This window comes from Neovison vison, chromosome 8 (genome assembly GCF_020171115.1).
Source record: "Neovison vison isolate M4711 chromosome 8, ASM_NN_V1, whole genome shotgun sequence".
Classification (NCBI taxonomy): Eukaryota; Metazoa; Chordata; class Mammalia; order Carnivora; family Mustelidae; genus Neogale; species Neogale vison.
The window spans coordinates 1,508,689-1,525,733 of record NC_058098.1 but is presented as its reverse complement, the minus strand read 5'-3'; the positions used below and the strand labels follow the sequence as shown (position 1 = coordinate 1,525,733).

The window sequence follows — 17,045 nt, the reverse complement described above, 5'->3', positions numbered from 1 at the left end:
CGGGTCAGCACGCTCCCAGAGCCGCCCCGGCGGAGCGTGTGGGGGCTCTGCCTCTGGAGCGCAGACACCGTTCTCCGCACGGCTCGGCCTGCCGCACCCCAGCGCCGCACGGGCCCACGGGCTGGTTCCTGCACGTGCAGCAGCGGGCAGGGCCGAGTCCTGCCCCGGCTCACGGCGGCACCCGCGGCCTCGCGAGGGGTCATCACTCCCCAGCCGCACTTCATCACTTCCTGCCTCCCCTGGTATTTGGAAGCAAACTCCACTTGCGAAGATGTCTTGTGTTGCTAAAGGATTCAGATTCTGGGTTTTCTTCTTATTATTACTTTATTTATTTATTATTTATTTTATTTATTTGAGAGAGCGGGAGGGAAATCTAAAGCAGATTCTGCGCTGAGCACCGAGCCTGATGTGGGGCTCGATCCCAGGACCCTGAGATCAGGACCTGAGCTGAAACCAAGAGTTGGATGGACTTAACTGATTGAGGCCCCCAGATGCCCCCAGATTCTGTTTTAGCACGACCGCAGTCCTGGTACCCTAGTGCAGGAAAACATGCGGTCTGTTAATGTCCTCAAATTCACGGCTGTCTCGAGCACCGTTCCTGTGTCTGCGCTTCTCAGTCTGTGTGTGGACACCTTTTTGTTGCTTCTCTCCTGACCTTGAGCTCTCGGCAATCGGTGCCCCAGTTGTCATGGAGCTATGCCAGCACAGGCGCTCTGCCTTTATTTCCTGGGACGCTTCCACTGCTGTGAGTGTGGTGTGCATAAGAAAGTCAGGGTCAGGGGGTGATTCTTGATCCCCGTTGTCAAGTGATGTATTTGGTTCATCTGCGTTACCTGGCGTGACCAGGATAACCAACCAGCGTGTCTTCTGTCAGTTTTCGGACTCGTGGAGTTAAAGCTCCTTGGTGTGTCCTGGCCCCGAGCTGTTCCACCTCTGGCTGGTAACGGCATCTTCAGGTCGGCCGCCATCCTTTACAGAAGACGCCCAGCTCATTTTGTACCTCCCTGTCCAGAATCCTTGTTGAGAGAGAGAGACCTCAAGACCACAGCTGGGCCCTAGGGAGGCTATCAGGTTGCTTTTTTCTAGGTTTTTCCCAGGGGAGAGAGCTAGGAGCTGTTTTGATTTGTTTCAGCGGTGCTTTAAATTTGGGATGACAGGATTCATCTAACCTCCTCTGTCTTCTGTCTGTGCCTCTTTTCTCCCACACTGATAATCTCAGTTTTTTTTTAAGATTTTTATTAATTTATTTAAGAGAGAGAGCGCGCAGCACGCACATGTGCATGAGCGGTGTGAGGGGCAGAGAGAGAGGCAGGTTCCCCACTGAGCAAAGAGCCGGATGTGGGACTCATCCCGGGACCGTGGGATCGTGACCTGATCTGAAGGCAGATGCTTAAGTGACCGAGCCCCCCAGGCAACCCCGATAAGGCCAGTTTTTAGCAACACTGGAGATGTCTGATCTAGATGAGCACGTAATGACTCACGCGCTCTGTCCCACATGCGTCACGGTTCTGGAGGGAAGGTCCAGCTCTGCTGCCGACAGCGGGTTTACTGAAACGTGCGAGTTTGTTGTCTTTTGTGGTTCGTGTTGTCCTCCGGGTGCATCTTGAGTCTCTGCGCTTTAAATCCCTGCGTGACCCCGTCCCCGGGCGGCTGTGCCCGAGGCACCTGTGTGGTTCGATTGTTTCATTTTATTCTTGATGTTTGGAGATGGCTTATCTAAACTAATTTTGTTTCAAGATTGTACATCCAAAGTCAAATCTTGTAGTTGAGGTTCCAGTATATTCTAAGAATTTACCTTCCTGTCACTGACCTGTCTGTACATGTCCCCTTTCCCTTGGAGGGGACCTGTTCGGAACTTTCTGGTCTGTTACTCCCGATGGAGTGTCATCTTCTTTCTTCAGACAGACTCGAGGCTGTTGCACCTTTTCCTTGCCTGGTGGAGCCACGGCCATGTGGAGCCCCTGCTTACCTGCGTGGTCCGGCGTCAGGCGGCCTCCCGGGGCCTCCCAGGGCTGTGCCTACCTCCCAGGCACCATGGGGGCTGTTAGAGTGATGTCTGGTCTCTGTACGTTTGCTGGGGGATCTGTGGGCTGGGCTCCTGGAATTGGGACGCTAGACCGCAGAGGAGGTGGGTGTGGCGTTGTGCTTCTGCGGCCAGGTTCCTGGGGCCCTCTCCCCCCAGCCGTGCCCCAGGTGGGTTAGAGGGTCTCCGTTTGAGCAGGTGAGCAGTGCGGGTCCCCCGTAGTTTAGTTCCCTTCTGTTGAAGAGTACGGCAAGCATCTTCCCTGGGCCCCGGGCAGGGTGCACGTGAGCCCCCGGTGACGGGTCTCCCCTGCCCCTTGCAGGAGCTGTCCAAGATCACCATGCCCATCGCCTTCAACGAGCCCTTGAGTTTCCTGCAGCGGATCACAGAGTACATGGAGCATGTGTACCTTATCCGCAGCGCCTGCTGCCAGCCCCAGGCCCTGGAGAGGATGCAGGTAGGTGGTGGGCTCCTTCCAGGGGGTGTCGGACATGGAGCGTGCATGCCAGACTAGTTTTTAATGAACCTGACACCATCTGATCGGCCACATCGCGGTGGGGGCCAGGCACCTCAGTTGGGGGACGTCGGGGGGATGAGTCCATGTGGCTCACACTGACTTTGGGGGCTGTCCTGCTCAACGGCTCCAGCGCTTGTCCCAGGGCCTGATCTCCGTGGGTGGCGGTGGGCCCTGTGCCTCGGCTCCTCCTGGGTCCTTTTGGGACTGGCACCCGGTGTGCGTGAGGGAATACGAGCCGGACTGACCGGCTGGGCTGCGGGGCCTCCGGGCTGGGTGGGGCTGGGGCCGGGAAGCCTGGCACTCTTCCTGCCTGTGTGGCTTTGAGGAAGTGTCCGTGATAAAGGCATTTCTCCGGAAGTTCTGTAATCTCCAAACATGTGACAAGCAGGAGACTGGGGCCGCCAGGAGTGCTTCCTGCCACTGGGGAGCTGTGCACGCGCCCCCCAGCCCCCTCTCACTGCCACGTGCGTTGCCCCCAGTGCGTGGCGGCCTTTGCGGTGTCTGCGGTGGCTTCCCAGTGGGAGAGGACCGGCAAGCCCTTCAACCCCCTCCTGGGAGAGACTTACGAGCTGATCAGGTAAGGACTCAGGGTGTGGGGTCACCAGGGCTGGGGACACAGAGGGAGGAAGCTGCTGGAGGGGCGGCTGGAGCTGGCGAGTGCAGTGGCCGCAGCCTCCCAAGGCCGGTGAGAGGGAGGTGAGAGGGACCGAGACCCTTCCGGGGCGGAGTTTGTTTCGGGCAGCTCCCCAGCTTCTGACCTGGTCTCCGAGGCCTGCGCGGTCCAGGGCCGGCCTTGCCTGTGGCAGTCCTGCTGGGGTCCCGGGAGGGTGAGCTGGGCCTGTTGCGGGGCTGCTCTTCTGACCCCGCCGCCCACCCAGGCACACGCGCGAAAGCGGAGGGCCATGTTGTCTTTGCCGCCAGATCAGCCGGGGAAGGACGAGCCGTCCAGCCCTGGCCGTGGCTCTGGGAGTGAGTGTGAGTGTGAGTGTGAGTGTGTGACTCCGGGAGTGTGAGCGTGGGCGTGCACAGCCCTGTGGGCCGTTTGGAGATGATGGGGATAGTGTTTATTTTGTCTCTCCGCGGGCTCTAGGGAGAGTTGATTGGAACGTTTTATCAGATGAAAGTTGGTATCGATTATACGAGTTTGCTCCTTGTAGACAACGTGTGAGCTGAGCAAAGCGAGACGCGTCCGAGAGATCCCGTCGGGCTCACGTGTGGCCGGGCCTCCTCGTGCGTCGTGTGCTCGCATGTGTGCTCGTGTGTGTGCGGCGTGTGTGTGCTCGCATGTGTGATGCTCGCGTGTGTGCGTCGTGTGTGCATTGTGTGTGTGTTGTGTGTGTCGTGTGTGCTCGCGTGTGTGTGCTCGCGTGTGTGTGTCGTGTGTGTGCTCGCATGTGTGTGCGTCACGTGTGTGTGCATCGTGTGTGTGCGTCGTGTGTGTCGTGTGTGCTTGCATGTGTGTGCTCGCGTGTGTGCTCGTGTGTGTGCGTCGTGTGTGTGCGTTGTGTGTGTGCTCGCATGTGTGTGCGTCGCGTGTGTGTGCATCGTGTGTGCTCGCGTGTGTGTGCTCGCGTGTGTGTGTCGTGTGTGTGCTCGCATGTGTGTGCGTCACGCGTGTGTGCTCGTGTGTGTGCGTCGTGTGTGTGCGTCGTGTGTGTGCTCGCATGTGTGTGCGTCGCGTGTGTGTGCATCGTGTGTGCTCGCGTGTGTGTGCTCGCGTGTGTGTGTCGTGTGTGTGCTCGCATGTGTGTGCGTCACGCGTGTGTGCTCGTGTGTGTGCGTCGTGTGTGTGCGTCGTGTGTGTGCTCGCATGTGTGTGCGTCGCGTGTGTGTGCATCGTGTGTGCTCGCGTGTGTGTGCTCGCGTGTGTGTGTCGTGTGTGTGCTCGCATGTGTGTGCGTCACGCGTGTGTGCTCGTGTGTGTGCGTCGTGTGTGTGCGTTGTGTGTGCCCGCATGTGTGTGTCGTGTGTGCCCGCGTGTGTGTGTCGTGTGTGTGCTCGTGTGTGTGCGTCGTGTGTGTGCTCGCATGTGTGTGCGTCGCGTGTGTGTGCATCGTGTGTGTGCGTCGTGTGTGTGCTCGTGTGTGTGCGTCGTGTGTGCTCGCGTGTGTGCTCGCGTGTGTGAGTGCGGTAACTCGTACCGCTCGCCACTTTGCATGGTGCCGTCCTCGTGTCCCCACGATGTGACGGGCTTGTGCGGAGCTGCCGTGTGTCGTGTCGGACACGTGTCGTGGTGCGCCTGGCGTTGCTGCTGTCTGTCGTGAAGCCGCGGTGCGTCGTGTGGTCCCCGGCGTCTTGGTTTCAGAGTCCTTCAGGTCGCGCTCCCTGAGCTCCTTGTTGCCCTTAATACCGCGTGCTGTTGCCCACGGCGTGTTCTTCCAGGGGGAGTAAGTGGCTGCGGGGACCGGGCACGCGGGTCTGCTTGAGTCCGCGCTGTGGGCGTGTGCCGTGGCGCGTGGCCGCCCTGGTCTCCGACGGCCGCGGGCAGAGTCGTCTCCTGTAGCCACGCAGGCGGCCCCCACCTCTTCACGGCCGTCACTCAGCCGTTGGGGAAGCCACCCCAGTGTCTAGGGTCTGGCACTCCCTGTCTCTGGCTGCCCTGGGCGGGCCTGCTGCTGGCCCCGCCGTGCGGCCCCCACCACCTGCTGCTGGCCCCGGGGCAGTGGCCTCTTTTCTGAGGGACCGACGGGCTGGCGGGCCCCGAGGGCTCGGGCGCCTGCTCTCCCTCAAGGGGGCTGGCGGGTCGGGGCCGGGTGCTGCCATGGGTGTGCTCGCAGCCGCGGCAGTCAGCGGGGGACCCTGCGTGAAGCTGGCAAATCCCTGCTTCTTCAGATCAGAAATGGGGAAACCGAGGCCCACGTGAGGGAAAAACCTGCCCTGCGAGCCCCTCTTCAGGGCACCTTTCGTCCTCCATCCCGTGGAGGTTCTCTCTGCTCTAGAACGCCTCCTCCAGAGCAACGGCTGCTCCTGGACAGGGCCGTGGGGGCGGAGTTCAGGGCTCTGACCTTGTCTAGCTCTGAGCAGACGGTGGGCCTTCTCGTTTATTCAGAAGCACCATTAACGTATCTTGAAAAGAGAAATGAAACAATCCAGAAGGCGCTCCAGAGAAGCCGAGCGGCCCGAGGTCTGTGAGCGGCCCCGGTGCCGGACGCAGGGACACCTGCACGTCCGTCTCTCCCAGGAACTTCGTTCGGGGCTTGAGCCAGGTTCCACCGACAGAGAAACGAGCCTTCCCAGCCTCGCAGGTGCCGCGTGTGTCCCGGCCTGGCGTCCAGGTCGCTGCTGCGGGCAGGGCCCTGAGGGTCCTCCTGCCCGAGGAGCTACGGCCGTGAGCCAAGTCGTGCTCTGTGTCTTTTTCCCTACAGACGGCTCCCCTAGAGCCCAAAATAGCACTTTCTTTTCTTAGACAAGTGTTCATTTTGTAAATTACATACCTTGGTAGGCAACCTTTTAAAATCTAATTTTTCAGCTTTCCTTCCTCTGTAATGATTGGAAATTCTGATTCCAGTTAAGTTAGTAATTATGTGGTTTAGCTTTTATAATTTTTAATGACTACAGCTGTAGGTGTATTCACAGTTCCGGAACAATTAAAAACTGACATTTTTATTGAAAAAGAGCATGTACTGAGAATCCTGTTTCCTGGCCAGGAGTGTCTTGGGCATCAGACATTCCATCCGGAAACTTCCAGGAGCCTGAGGAGAAGCTAGAGAGGAAGACCTGAGGCGCGCGCCGTCCCTTGAGGACTGAGACGGCGGTTTGGCCTCGGGGCCTCTATGGCCCTGGTGCCAGGAGACGCATCTGGACCCGCATGTGCTGGGGGGCACGGGCAGAGGATCAGGAAGAGACCCTCCACGCTCTTGCTCGCTCCGTGTGGCGTTCAGACGCGCCCCAGAGGCACGGCGGACGCATGTGCTAGTGTGTGCGCGCGTGAGGGAGCGTTCGGCCACGTGTGCGGTCGTGAGCAGGGCTGGGCACCCCTCGGCGGGCACGGAGCGCGCTTGCGCCTCTCCCGGTGCCCCTCCCGCCGGGCCCGGGGCTGCGGGGCCCCCCGTGATGGGTGCCGAGCCGGCCCTGGGGGGCCTTTGCGGTCTCTAATGTGGCTCTCCCCGCTCTTGTTTTTGTGCCCAGGGAGGATTTGGGATTCAGATTCATATCTGAACAGGTCAGCCACCACCCCCCCATTAGTGCGTTTTACTCAGAAGGCCTCAATCAGGACTTCCTGTTTCACGGCTCCATCTACCCGAAGCTCAAGTTCTGGGGCAAGAGCGTGGAGGCTGAACCCCAGGGCACCATCACGCTGGAGCTGCTCAAGTGAGTGCGGCGGCCGGGCCCGACGGAAGCGCACACTCCTCCTCCCGGGGTGGGGGGGGTCACAGCCTTTCCCTGTTCAGCCCTTTCCAACCGCAGCAACGCCTTTAAGGGGGAGCTCCCCAGACCCCTCTCAGGGCGCGTGCAGCTCGCCCCATGTGACCGGGGTCACTCTTGTCGCTGCTGGTGCCGGCTCTCCCCAAATGTTCGAGCCTCCAGCCACCACCGTTGCCCTCCCACGTGGTTCCAGAGGGCCGGGGCCAGGGAGCCATGAGTGGCAGAAGCCGAGGTTTCTTTTATGACCTCATCTCAGGGGCGATCCTAACCTTAAACCCCTGTTGGTCAGCCTGAGGGCAGTAGAGAGACACAGGCTGCATCCTGGAGGTTGGGAACATCGAGGGGCATCCCGGAGTCTGCCCATGCATCTGTTAAATCTCCATCCCAGCCCCCCCGCCCCAGGGCAGTGTTGGGCAGACACCTTGCAAACCGAAAACGGAGTCCTCAGTGATCACCCGGATGTCACCGCACCATCCACGACGGTCCGGGCCGCTGCGGGCCGCAGGTTCTCAGAGGGCTGGTCCCGCTCCCTGTAGCCTGCTGCCAGGAAGCATTTGGTGTCATTTCTGCTTCATGCTGGCCCCGCCCAGCCCAGATGGGGGCCACGGAATACCAGTGCCTGAGCCCCATGCACCTCTGGGCCCACTGGGGACACCCTGTTTTCTGGGAAGCTTGCCGGTCTTTGCTTTCTTGGGGTGAGGCATGCAGAACTGAAACGTGGCAAACTGTATCGATTGGTACATTTTTTTCCCCCGGAAGTCTGAGGGATCCAGATGCTGGTCCTGGACGCTTCTGCTCTGGGCTGGTCTCTGCCTTTGAGCATGGCTCTTTCACACGGCCTTCCTCGGGACTCGGGTCTCGCACTCACCGGGGCTCTCTCCCTGGGCCAGGCCGTTCGGGGAGGCAGAGGAGCACACGCAAAGGTGTTGGAAGGTTGTTCCCAGCGGCCGCGTGCACCCCAGCACCTCTACCACGGAGCGGCTCCCCGACCCCTGGGTCGGCCTGGGCTGTTGCTGCAGGGCCCAGGACCTCCCCGTCTGTCTGGGCGGCCTCCCCCCCTCATTATCTGACGTCTCAGCAGAAAGCTTTGTTGATGCTACAAAGGAAAGCAGAAGTGAATTTCAAACAAATGCTAAATAAATCACCACTGTTGGAGGGAGTTCAAAGCCACATTCTGCTCTCATACAGGTTTTAAGGCAATTATGGTTTAATTCCGTCTGGTATCTTGCGTTTTAGGTCACGCAGTGTCTTTTGCTTTGCCGACCTCTGACTTGCTTGTTTCTGGCCTGTTTCACAGACACGGGGAAGCCTACACCTGGACCAACCCTACCTGCTGTGTGCACAACGTGCTTGTGGGGAAGCTCTGGATAGAGCAGTACGGCACGGTGGAGATCGTGAACCACAGGTGCCGGCGCGCGCGGCGTCCTCCAGGGGGCGCTTCCGCCCGGCTCCCCGTGCCTGTCCGTCGGGCCGGGCCCAGTGGCACTGGTGCGGTGCTGGTATCGTCTCCGGTACCCGTTGTTGCTTCCTGTTTTGGTGTTCGTCATGAACATGAATTTATTTTGAAACTGCAAACCTGAGCAGAGAACGGTGTGATTCCCAGAGGACAAAGTCACGGCCACCCTCCCACGCGTCCCGCCGTCCTTGCCTTCTCCCTAGGAGCGCGGGACCTATCGGCTTCCTTCGCCGGCAGCTCCATGGGGACCAGAGTTTGCAGACCGTAAAATTTGCCCATTTAGAGTGGGAACTTCATTGGTTTTTAGTGTATTTACCAAAGTGTGCAGCCGTCACCCCAGGTGGCGCTGGGACCTTCCCTCCAGCGCAGCGAGCCCCCCCACCCGTGTGCGATCACCCCCGCTGCCGTCCTCCGCCGCCTCTCTGTCCCCGTCGACCGCTCCCGCACATCTCCCGTCCCACAACAGAGGCCTGTGTTTGTTTTCTCCACAGAACCGGAGATAAGTGTGTGCTTCACTTTAAACCCTGTGGATTGTTCGGAAAAGAACTTCACAGAGTGGAGGGCCACATTCAAGACAAGAAGTAGGTCTGCGCACGAACGGTTCAGGCGCGTTACCTTGTTAGTGACACAGTGACCCCGGGACATTCGCTCGCAGTAGGACAGACGAGGACTCGTTTTGGTTAGAAAAGACAGAGCCTTCCTGAGTCCACAGGGAGACGCAGGATTAGTTGGAAGTGTCGTCTCCGGGCGGCAAGAGAGAGAGAGTGGGGTCTGTCCGTCCCTCTCTGGGGGAGGAAAGCCTGCGTCGTTCTCCTTGGAGAGAGTGGACGTGAGGAAATGAGGCGTCCTCACGGAGGGCTCCTTCTGTGGTTTTGCAACCGGAACCGAGGTCGGAAACCTGAGCGCATCTCCCTGTCTCTGGCAGCCCCTGCTGCGGGCCGGGGGCAAGGCCTGGACCCCCGCCTGTGTGACTGGCTGGCTTCGTCTGGGCGATGAGGGAGGGACGTTTGAAGTCTTTGTGAGGAGAGAAACGGTCAGGAGGTCACAACGCATTTTCTGGGGTCTTCGCTCCTTTGGGTTACCTTCTGTTTTTGGTCTCAAATTTCTCGTTTTTTTCCCACAATAAGGAATTCAGGCTTCATATAATGTCATGGATTTCCTGTCTGCTTCCAAAGCTCTACATTTTCTTTTCTTCTTTTTTTCTTTTTAAAAGTAGGTTCTGTGCCCAGGGTGGGGCTTGAACTCACCGCCCAGAGGTCAAGGGTCACCTGCTCTACGGACTGAGCCAGCCAGGGGCCCCTGCACGTTTCTAATTAGAAACAAGTCTCCCCAGTAAAGCAGTGGGTGCTTCTGCTCCCTCCTGCTCTTGGGTACCAGAAAGTCACCTGTTCAAACGGCCTGTGAGATGCTTTTAGGCTTTGGGCTGTGACCACCTTGCCCCGCGATGTAAGGCAGGACTCAGCCCGCAGACTTGGAGGACGCCGTCGCCTTTGTGCCAAGAGGGCCAGCGGCGCCCGAGCAGCTTCTCCCTGGGGCAGAAACAACCCGGGAGGAGACCGGGCTCGGGGTGCGCAGAGTCTGGGCCACACCTCGGTGCCACGCTCACCAGCCACTGGGGGCTGCCAGCCCTGTTCTGATTTTCTGGCTTTCTGTCCCAAATTGGGGTGAGCTCTTCCCTCTTGGAGACACACTGTGTCGGCCAACGTGTCTGTTAAGCGAGGACTGGCCAAGCGTCCCCCTGCCAGGCCCCGCGTGCCAACTTTCCAGGCTGAGCCGAGACAGGAGCCTCCCAGGATGTCGCACGCCTGCCAGGGTAGCGTTTCCAGGAGCGCGTGGCCACTGTGCCCTGCCGCGGGACGAAGCAGAAAAGAAACACACACACAGTGCAGCTCGAATCGGCAGAGTGCTCTGGTGGCTGGTCCGGACGGTCCCCAGAGATTGTCGTTCGTGAAGCGAGCAGGGCGCGTGGCGTCCAGTTGGCGGTGGTGGAGCCGAAGCAGGCAGCGTCCGCGGAGACTGAAGGGCTGTTGATGCGACTTCTAGGAGAGGGGGAGGACACCGTGCGTGAAGTTCGTGCATTTCAGGGACGGTGACCAGGCAGGCTTCTGTGATACCTGATGCCGCTGTTTCTTATCTTCTGGTGGCAGGGCCCTGCAGCCCCCCTTCGGGGCTATGTGTCCCCATCTTTTCGTTGCTTTGGTGAATCAGGCCTGAGTAGAGACCCTAAAAGGCAGATTTTCCTCTTTGCACTTAGGTCCAGAGAAGTTTTAAGACTTACGAGAAGGCAGGTTAGAATGGGGGTTTATTCCGTGGCCGAGATTCAGGTGCTGCACATTGAGATGAATGGTTCAGGATTAAAATTCCTTTTGACGGGCGCTCTGCTGGCTTTTTTTGTGGGAAGAGCACATGACTCCTGCCGTTGGGGTTGCGAGTTGGGTGTAGAGATTACTAAAATGATAAAGTAGAAAAAAAATTAAAATTTCTTTTGACTACAGCAAGAAGAAGCTCTTCATGATCTACGGGAAATGGACAGAGTGCTTGTGGGGCGTTGACCCTGCTGCATATGAGTCATTCAGGAAACGGGAGAGGAGAGGTGACCTGCCGAGCAAGACGCAGCCGGTAAGGGGCTGCTCCCCCCGAGGGGTGGTCCCCGGGGTGGGGGTGGGGGATAGGGCTTCCGGCTGCCGGCACCGGGTGCTGGGAATCAGACGTGCGTGTGCAGGCCGGCTGCTTGTGCGGACGCTGTGTGGCGCTCGGGTTCGTCTGCGTGCGGGTTGTGCACAGGCTCTGTTATCAGCGGGCCTGGGGTTCCTTGGTGCCACCACGTCCCCCTAAGCCTGGCAGTACGCAGCCACACCTGTGTTTCTCTCTGGCGACCCTGCGGTCTGGGCGCTTATTTGTGTACCTGCCGTCTCCCTGACCCTTGTTCGCTTAGACCCTGCTGAGACACCCAGAGAGTGTCGCGCCTGTGTTTTCAGTTCAGGGTATGGGACGTAGCTGTTGCAGTGTTTTCGCCTCAGGGCTTCCCCGGGAGCTCTGGGATTCTGGTGCCCTCGGGCCTAGTTACTCGAGCCTCAGACTAGAAAGTTCAAAAGAGGCGTCTCATAGTGTGAGGTAAGAAGTCACGGGCCTGATCCAGAGTGTTCAGTGTTTCTCTCCCGGAGGTGCTGGGCCTCCCCCAGGGCGTCAGCATCTGGCTGTGTGGCCTTCTTCCGACCATGCTCTTGACTTCTGAGAAAAGGAAAGTTCCATTTAAAGAACGTGGAGACTTGACTTAGCTCCGCTGTCCTTTGGGTGACCGAGATGTGAGAGGGAGTTCTACGTGAACACTCATCCCTAAGCGGCCCTTACCGAACTTTCCGGTAGCAAACCCCGTGGCCTGCGGCCAGCAGCACCTCACCCTGTCGGAGTCGGCTGGGGGTTCCTGAGGCCACTGTGTCCTAGTCCAGCATTCTGGAACAGCGCGTGGGGACCCACTTCTTTCTCCAGGCCGCACTGAGTTTGCAAAGTAAGGTGGTCGTGGTATGTGTTTCTGCTGAGGTGCTCTCCAGCTGGGTTCAGTGTGGAAGCGCTGAGAGGCCATGAAACCCCAGGTGCGAGCCGGTTCTCGACTGCGGGCCGAGCTGTGGCGTGAGAGGACTGCCTCCGGCTCAGGAGAGCCTCCCTTAGCTCGAACCAGACCCGCTGTGATGGCGTGGCCCCTCCCGTGGCGAGCAGACTCGCCGGCGATGCTTGGAACTGTGTGGGCTTCTCCCCCCAGGAAGGCCCTGCCTTGCTGCCGATTCCCTGCCCTCTCTCGGGGGAGCCCCGGCAAAGAGAGCATCTTCTCCTCGCTGGCGAGCTCGCCTCGCTCTGCCCGGGGCCGCCGCTGGCCGGTCAGTTGCGCACACAGAGCTGTGCCTCCGGGCCGGCCGTCCCAAGGTGTTCTGTGTTTCAGGACGACGGCTCCCAGAAAGCCGAAGGCGACGTGGCGGACACCGTGCCCGAGGTTCAGGAGACGGTGCAGGTCATTCCTGGCAGCAAGCTACTCTGGAGGGTCAATACTCGGCCCCCCAATTCTGCCCAGGTTCGTACGCCCCCTCTGCAGGTCCGGGCCTTTCTGTGCCCCCAACCCCTGGCGAGGCCCCTCAGTTGTTCCCTGGGGCTGTACGCACGCTGCCTCAGGCCGTTGTCCTGGAGCTTAGTGGCCGTCTGTCCCCCGGTCGGACCGTGCTGCAGAGTGAGCCTGTGGGGGCCCCTGGCCATCCCGGAGCCCCTGCCAAGGCCAGGCCCGCAGTAAAGGCCATTTTCTGCCCACATGTCATGCGGGTGTGCCGCGCCCCAGCCCGCGCCCCAGCTCGCGCCACGCGTGACCCCGTCTGCTTTGGATGACCTGCGTCCGCCAGGGCCTGAAGGCGCTTCAGGGTTGGTCTGAGGCGCTGTTTTTCTCACTTACCAATTTAGAAGCTTAAATGCATTTTGGTGTGTGTTCTTGATTTCTATCACATATAATAAGGTCATACTGTGTACAATAACGTACCATATATAAAGTAACTGTGTAACAAATGTAATAATGTGCAATGAATTTACTTTAATATCTACCGTTAATTATTTTATTCATATGTAAATTATATATAAACATATTTCACAGTTTCCTATTGTATTTCATGTCCTGTTAACGTGGCGGAACACGTGTACGTAAGTGAGAGGAAACCAAACGTCCCCTTGGGTACCTGTTACCTAGCCGGCTAGGGTTTGCTCTCAGCAGGACGTGAACAGTGTCATGGAACGAAGAAAAGGCTTATGTATTCGGAGGGAATTCGTCTTTTAAAATAGCGCCCATTTCTCCGTCCTTGGGCTCAGTCTGTGTGGAGCTGCCTGCCAGACACGGGGTGCGCCCCGGGCCCGGGAACAGAGCTGGAGTGTGGGGTGGCCGCGGCCCCTGGCTCTGACCCCTGTGTCTCAGGCGGTGCCCGGGCCTTCTCCGTACCTGTGGGGAACGGGGGCACGCTGTGTGGCTCTCGGGCCGCACCTGGGCGGGGCATCAGTGGGGCAGCGGGTGACCCTCCGCTGCTCCCATGGCTTCGAGCTATGAGCCGTGCGCAGTCCAGGGCTGATAGAGTAACAGCGTCTGTGCCTCTTTCCCCAGATGTACAACTTCACCAGTTTCACAGTCAGCCTCAACGAGCTGCAGAGCGGCATGGAGAAGACCCTGGCCCCCACGGACTGCCGCTTGCGCCCTGACATCCGCGGCATGGAGAACGGAGACATGGGTGCGCACGCGGGCTGGGGGGCGGGGCCCGCGGGCCGCAGGTGCACAGAGAGGGACGCGCAGGACAGCGCGTCTTGTGCTCTCTCTGTGCTGGAAGAGTTCAAAGGATGCTAGCTCGTTGCAGGCCGGTCGTTTACAAATACGATACAATTAAATGACAGGAAAAAGGCAACGAAACAGAATACATGCAAACTACAAGACCCCCAGGCTTTGTGTCAGCAGACATTAGGGTGACATTCCAAAGACGGCACATTTGTTTATTAAAAGTAGGCCCCCTGTCCCAGGCTCGGCCTCTCATGTACCGTGGACACGTCCGTGTGACAAGGGAGCTGGCCGCAGGCTCCCTCCCTTGCTGCCTTGGTCAGGTCAGCAGCCCATGACTCCCCAGAGGGCTGTCCAAAGTGGCCCTGGGATTTGTGTGCACAGTTGGCGTTCAGTGGAGCGACCGCACAGGGTGGGCCGGCGACGTGCAGACCCCAGCCTCTGAGCTCGCCATCGCGACCAGGCAGCGGCCCTCGGGCTCCCGCATGGCAGCTGAGCCTGCGGGCCGGGTCCGTGGGAAGTGGCTCCTGCTGCCCCTGCCCTGTGGGTTGGGTTGCCCACGAGCCTCACCGCACCCCTGCCTGGTGCCGTTTCACAGGCTGTGCGGCATGCCCGTGTGGGGCGGGCCCACAACCAGCCCTCGCCGTGGCCCCACTGGTGTCCGGGCGCCTCTGTGCGCTCATGACGGAGTTTGGCTTACCGACATTTCTTGCCGGTGTGACTGTTGGTCTCAGGTCTGCGGTGGGGGCATCCCGGCGTCTGCTTCCTTTAGCACTCTGCTCTGCTTGAGGTCGGCCGGAAGCTTCACCGTCAGTCCTGTCGTGTGCTTGGCCCCCAGATCTGGCGAGCCAGGAGAAGGAGCGGCTGGAGGAGAAGCAGAGGGAGGCCCGGAGAGAGCGAGCCAAACAGGAGGCTGAGTGGCAGACGAGGTGAGGCCTCGGGGGCTGGGAGGGGGTAGTGCCGAGGGCTCCGTGTGGCCCTGGGGCTGAGCAGAAGCTCTCCTGGGGCCCCATTAGCGTGGGGCCCATGGCGCAGACGGGCCCGCGGTGCAGGCACAGGTCACCTCAGACCTGGGCTCGCGGTCCTGCCCGCAGTGTGTCTGACCCCCCGCGCTCTGCTCAGATAGGGCAGGTTTTAGAAGGAACCGTTGTGTGAACCAAGCCATTAGGCCCGGGGGGGGGGAGTGGCAGGCCCAGCTTTCGGGCAGGCAGCGCTGCAGAAGAAGCTGTGTGCGGAGCCGTCACCCGAGGCCCCGCCGCTTGCTTGGCTGCTCTTCTCCACGCCGCCTGCCACGTGGCACAGGTGGCCTGAGGGGCTGTGGGGCGTGGGGCACGGTGCCCCCTGTGCTCCTGGGCGTCCGCTGGCCAGGACACACCCATGCTCAGACCAGGTGACAGAGACACAGAAAGACAGAGCGCAGACGCTGCCCCGCCCTGGGCCACTGCCTGCTGTCTCCCTGCAGAATCGTGGGGACTTGTGGTTTGTCAGTTGTCAGTGGCAAGGGGAGAATGACCCGCGCCACGAGCGCTCAGCGAGGCGAGTGCGTGGCGCTTAAGCCTAACGAGAAACGTGTCTGTTCGCGCGACCCCACAGCAGTGTTCCGGCGGCTCCGTGCCTTCCCATCACGCTTCAGGCTCCAGGACGGGAGCCTCCGGCCATGGTTACGTGACTGACATTCTTAAAGCCGACTCCTTGTGCTTGGGCTCCCGGTTTGGTTTAATACTAGGCTTTTAGGAGTTTGATATTTGGAATTGGCTTCCTTCCAGAAAAAGCTTGAAAAGAGTTAACCTTATTTCATTGTTTTTGTCTAAGTAGTGGATTTTAAAAGTACATTGTGGAGATAACGATATTTTGTCCTAAGATGGTGACTTCGACTTTGTGAGCCCCCCACACCGACTCTGCGGTAGCTTGCGGGCATCCTCTGGTGCCTTCATGTTGTGCAACAGAAGTAGAGGTGGCCCAGGGGGTCGGGGGAGGGGCGCAGGGGTGGGAAGGAGGGGGCTGCAGGGGCAGAGGAGGGAGGGGGACTGCAGAGGTGTGGGGCGGAGTAAGGAGGGGTGCAGGGGGAGGGGATGGGGGCTGCAAGAGTGGGAGCACAGTGGGGGTGCGGTGCGGGGGAGTGGGGTGGGGCTTGGGGGAGAGGGGTGGGGGTCCTGGGGTGGGGGGTGGGGTTGTGGGAGGGCTGCAGGTGCGGGCGCACGGTGGTGGGGGTGGGGATGGTCGGGATGGTGGATGGCACAGGGGCACAGGTGCCCCACGGGAGCCAGTGGGGTCTTCCTAGGGCGCATGGCTTAAAACGTGGCCCGGTGGTGGCCACGGTTGCCCCTCTGCCCTCAGGCTCTCCCCTCCGCCCGCTGGCTCTCCCCTCTGCACAGCCAGACACAGGCTCCGTGGGAAGGCGCAGCAGTGTGCGCTCCCCTCCTGAGAGGTGCAGGCCCCGCGGAGCAGACGTCTGTCTTCTCTGCTGCTGGCATGGCGTGTTTTCTGTTAAGTCCTCGGGCTTTGGCTGGCGAACCCCAGGCTTGTTCGTAGGGGACCGCGTCCATCCCAGGGAAGGCGCGATTAGGCGAGATTAGGTGTTCTCAACTGAAGTCATCGCGCGGCTGCTGCTGTGGGGGGGCCGCGTCCTCAGGGCCAGGGGAGCACAGCCCTGACCGCGCGCGCGCCTCCCGAGCCCCTGGCCTCCCGAGCCCTCGTCTGTGTTGCAGGTGGTTCCACCAGGGCAGCAACCCGCACACGGGGACCCCCGACTGGTTGTACACGGGGGGTTACTTTGAGCGGAATTTCTCCCGCTGCCCGGATATCTACTGAGGGCTGGAGCGGCCGCGGGACCGGAGGCTGGACTGCGCTGAGCGGCTGCCCAGAGCTGCGGCCGCCGCAGAGACCGGCTTCTCCAGCGACCGTGTGCGCAGCGGCACCCCCGTCCCCGGTGGGGCTTTTATTCTAATTAACTTTCGATTTTGCCAAACATTCTACTACTGTCGCAGCCTCTGTAAAGCTTCACTTGGGCTCATCATGTTCCCGTCGAGGGTGGAAAAGGGAGACCCTTCGCAGTCCCTCCGCCGACGGGACCTGGCCGGGCTGTGTCGCCGGCCGCACCCTCTTCCCTGTAAAGTTTGTAACTAAAGCCCGTGACCGGGAGGGGCTCCCGTAGTCGCAAATCCCTCCACAGTCCTCCTCGTCACGCAGGGGTCAGGGCTTCCGGGACTGTCGGACGGGAACCAGGAACAGGGAAGATGGATCTGGAAGTCCTTGGAGGAGCTTTACCCGGGCCAGGAATGACAGTAGTGCGGGCGTGGAGGTTGTCAAAGCAGCAGATTGAATGAAATGAAAAGTTGTCAGATTCTGTATTTTTTACCAATCTTCGATAATGTAAAGATTACTTTTAAAA

At 59.9% G+C, this 17,045-nt stretch overlaps 1 protein-coding gene across 2 annotated transcripts in view; it reads left to right on the top strand.

The window, feature by feature from the left end:
* Nucleotides 1-16,525, top strand: part of OSBPL2 (oxysterol binding protein like 2) — a 35,469-nt gene extending 18,944 nt beyond the window's left edge. For both annotated transcript variants that reach the window (XM_044262716.1, XM_044262715.1), the window contains exons 5-14: nt 2,346-2,480; nt 3,020-3,117; nt 6,669-6,851; nt 8,203-8,310; nt 8,853-8,942; nt 10,857-10,980; nt 12,299-12,427; nt 13,490-13,613; nt 14,493-14,583; nt 16,363-16,525. In XM_044262716.1, the coding sequence (XP_044118651.1) occupies nt 2,346-2,480; nt 3,020-3,117; nt 6,669-6,851; nt 8,203-8,310; nt 8,853-8,942; nt 10,857-10,980; nt 12,299-12,427; nt 13,490-13,613; nt 14,493-14,583; nt 16,363-16,465 (1,185 nt within the window). In that variant the 3' untranslated portion in view covers nt 16,466-16,525. The remainder of the gene's footprint in view (nt 1-2,345; nt 2,481-3,019; nt 3,118-6,668; nt 6,852-8,202; nt 8,311-8,852; nt 8,943-10,856; nt 10,981-12,298; nt 12,428-13,489; nt 13,614-14,492; nt 14,584-16,362) is intronic.
* Nucleotides 16,526-17,045: the final 520 nt, after the last annotated feature.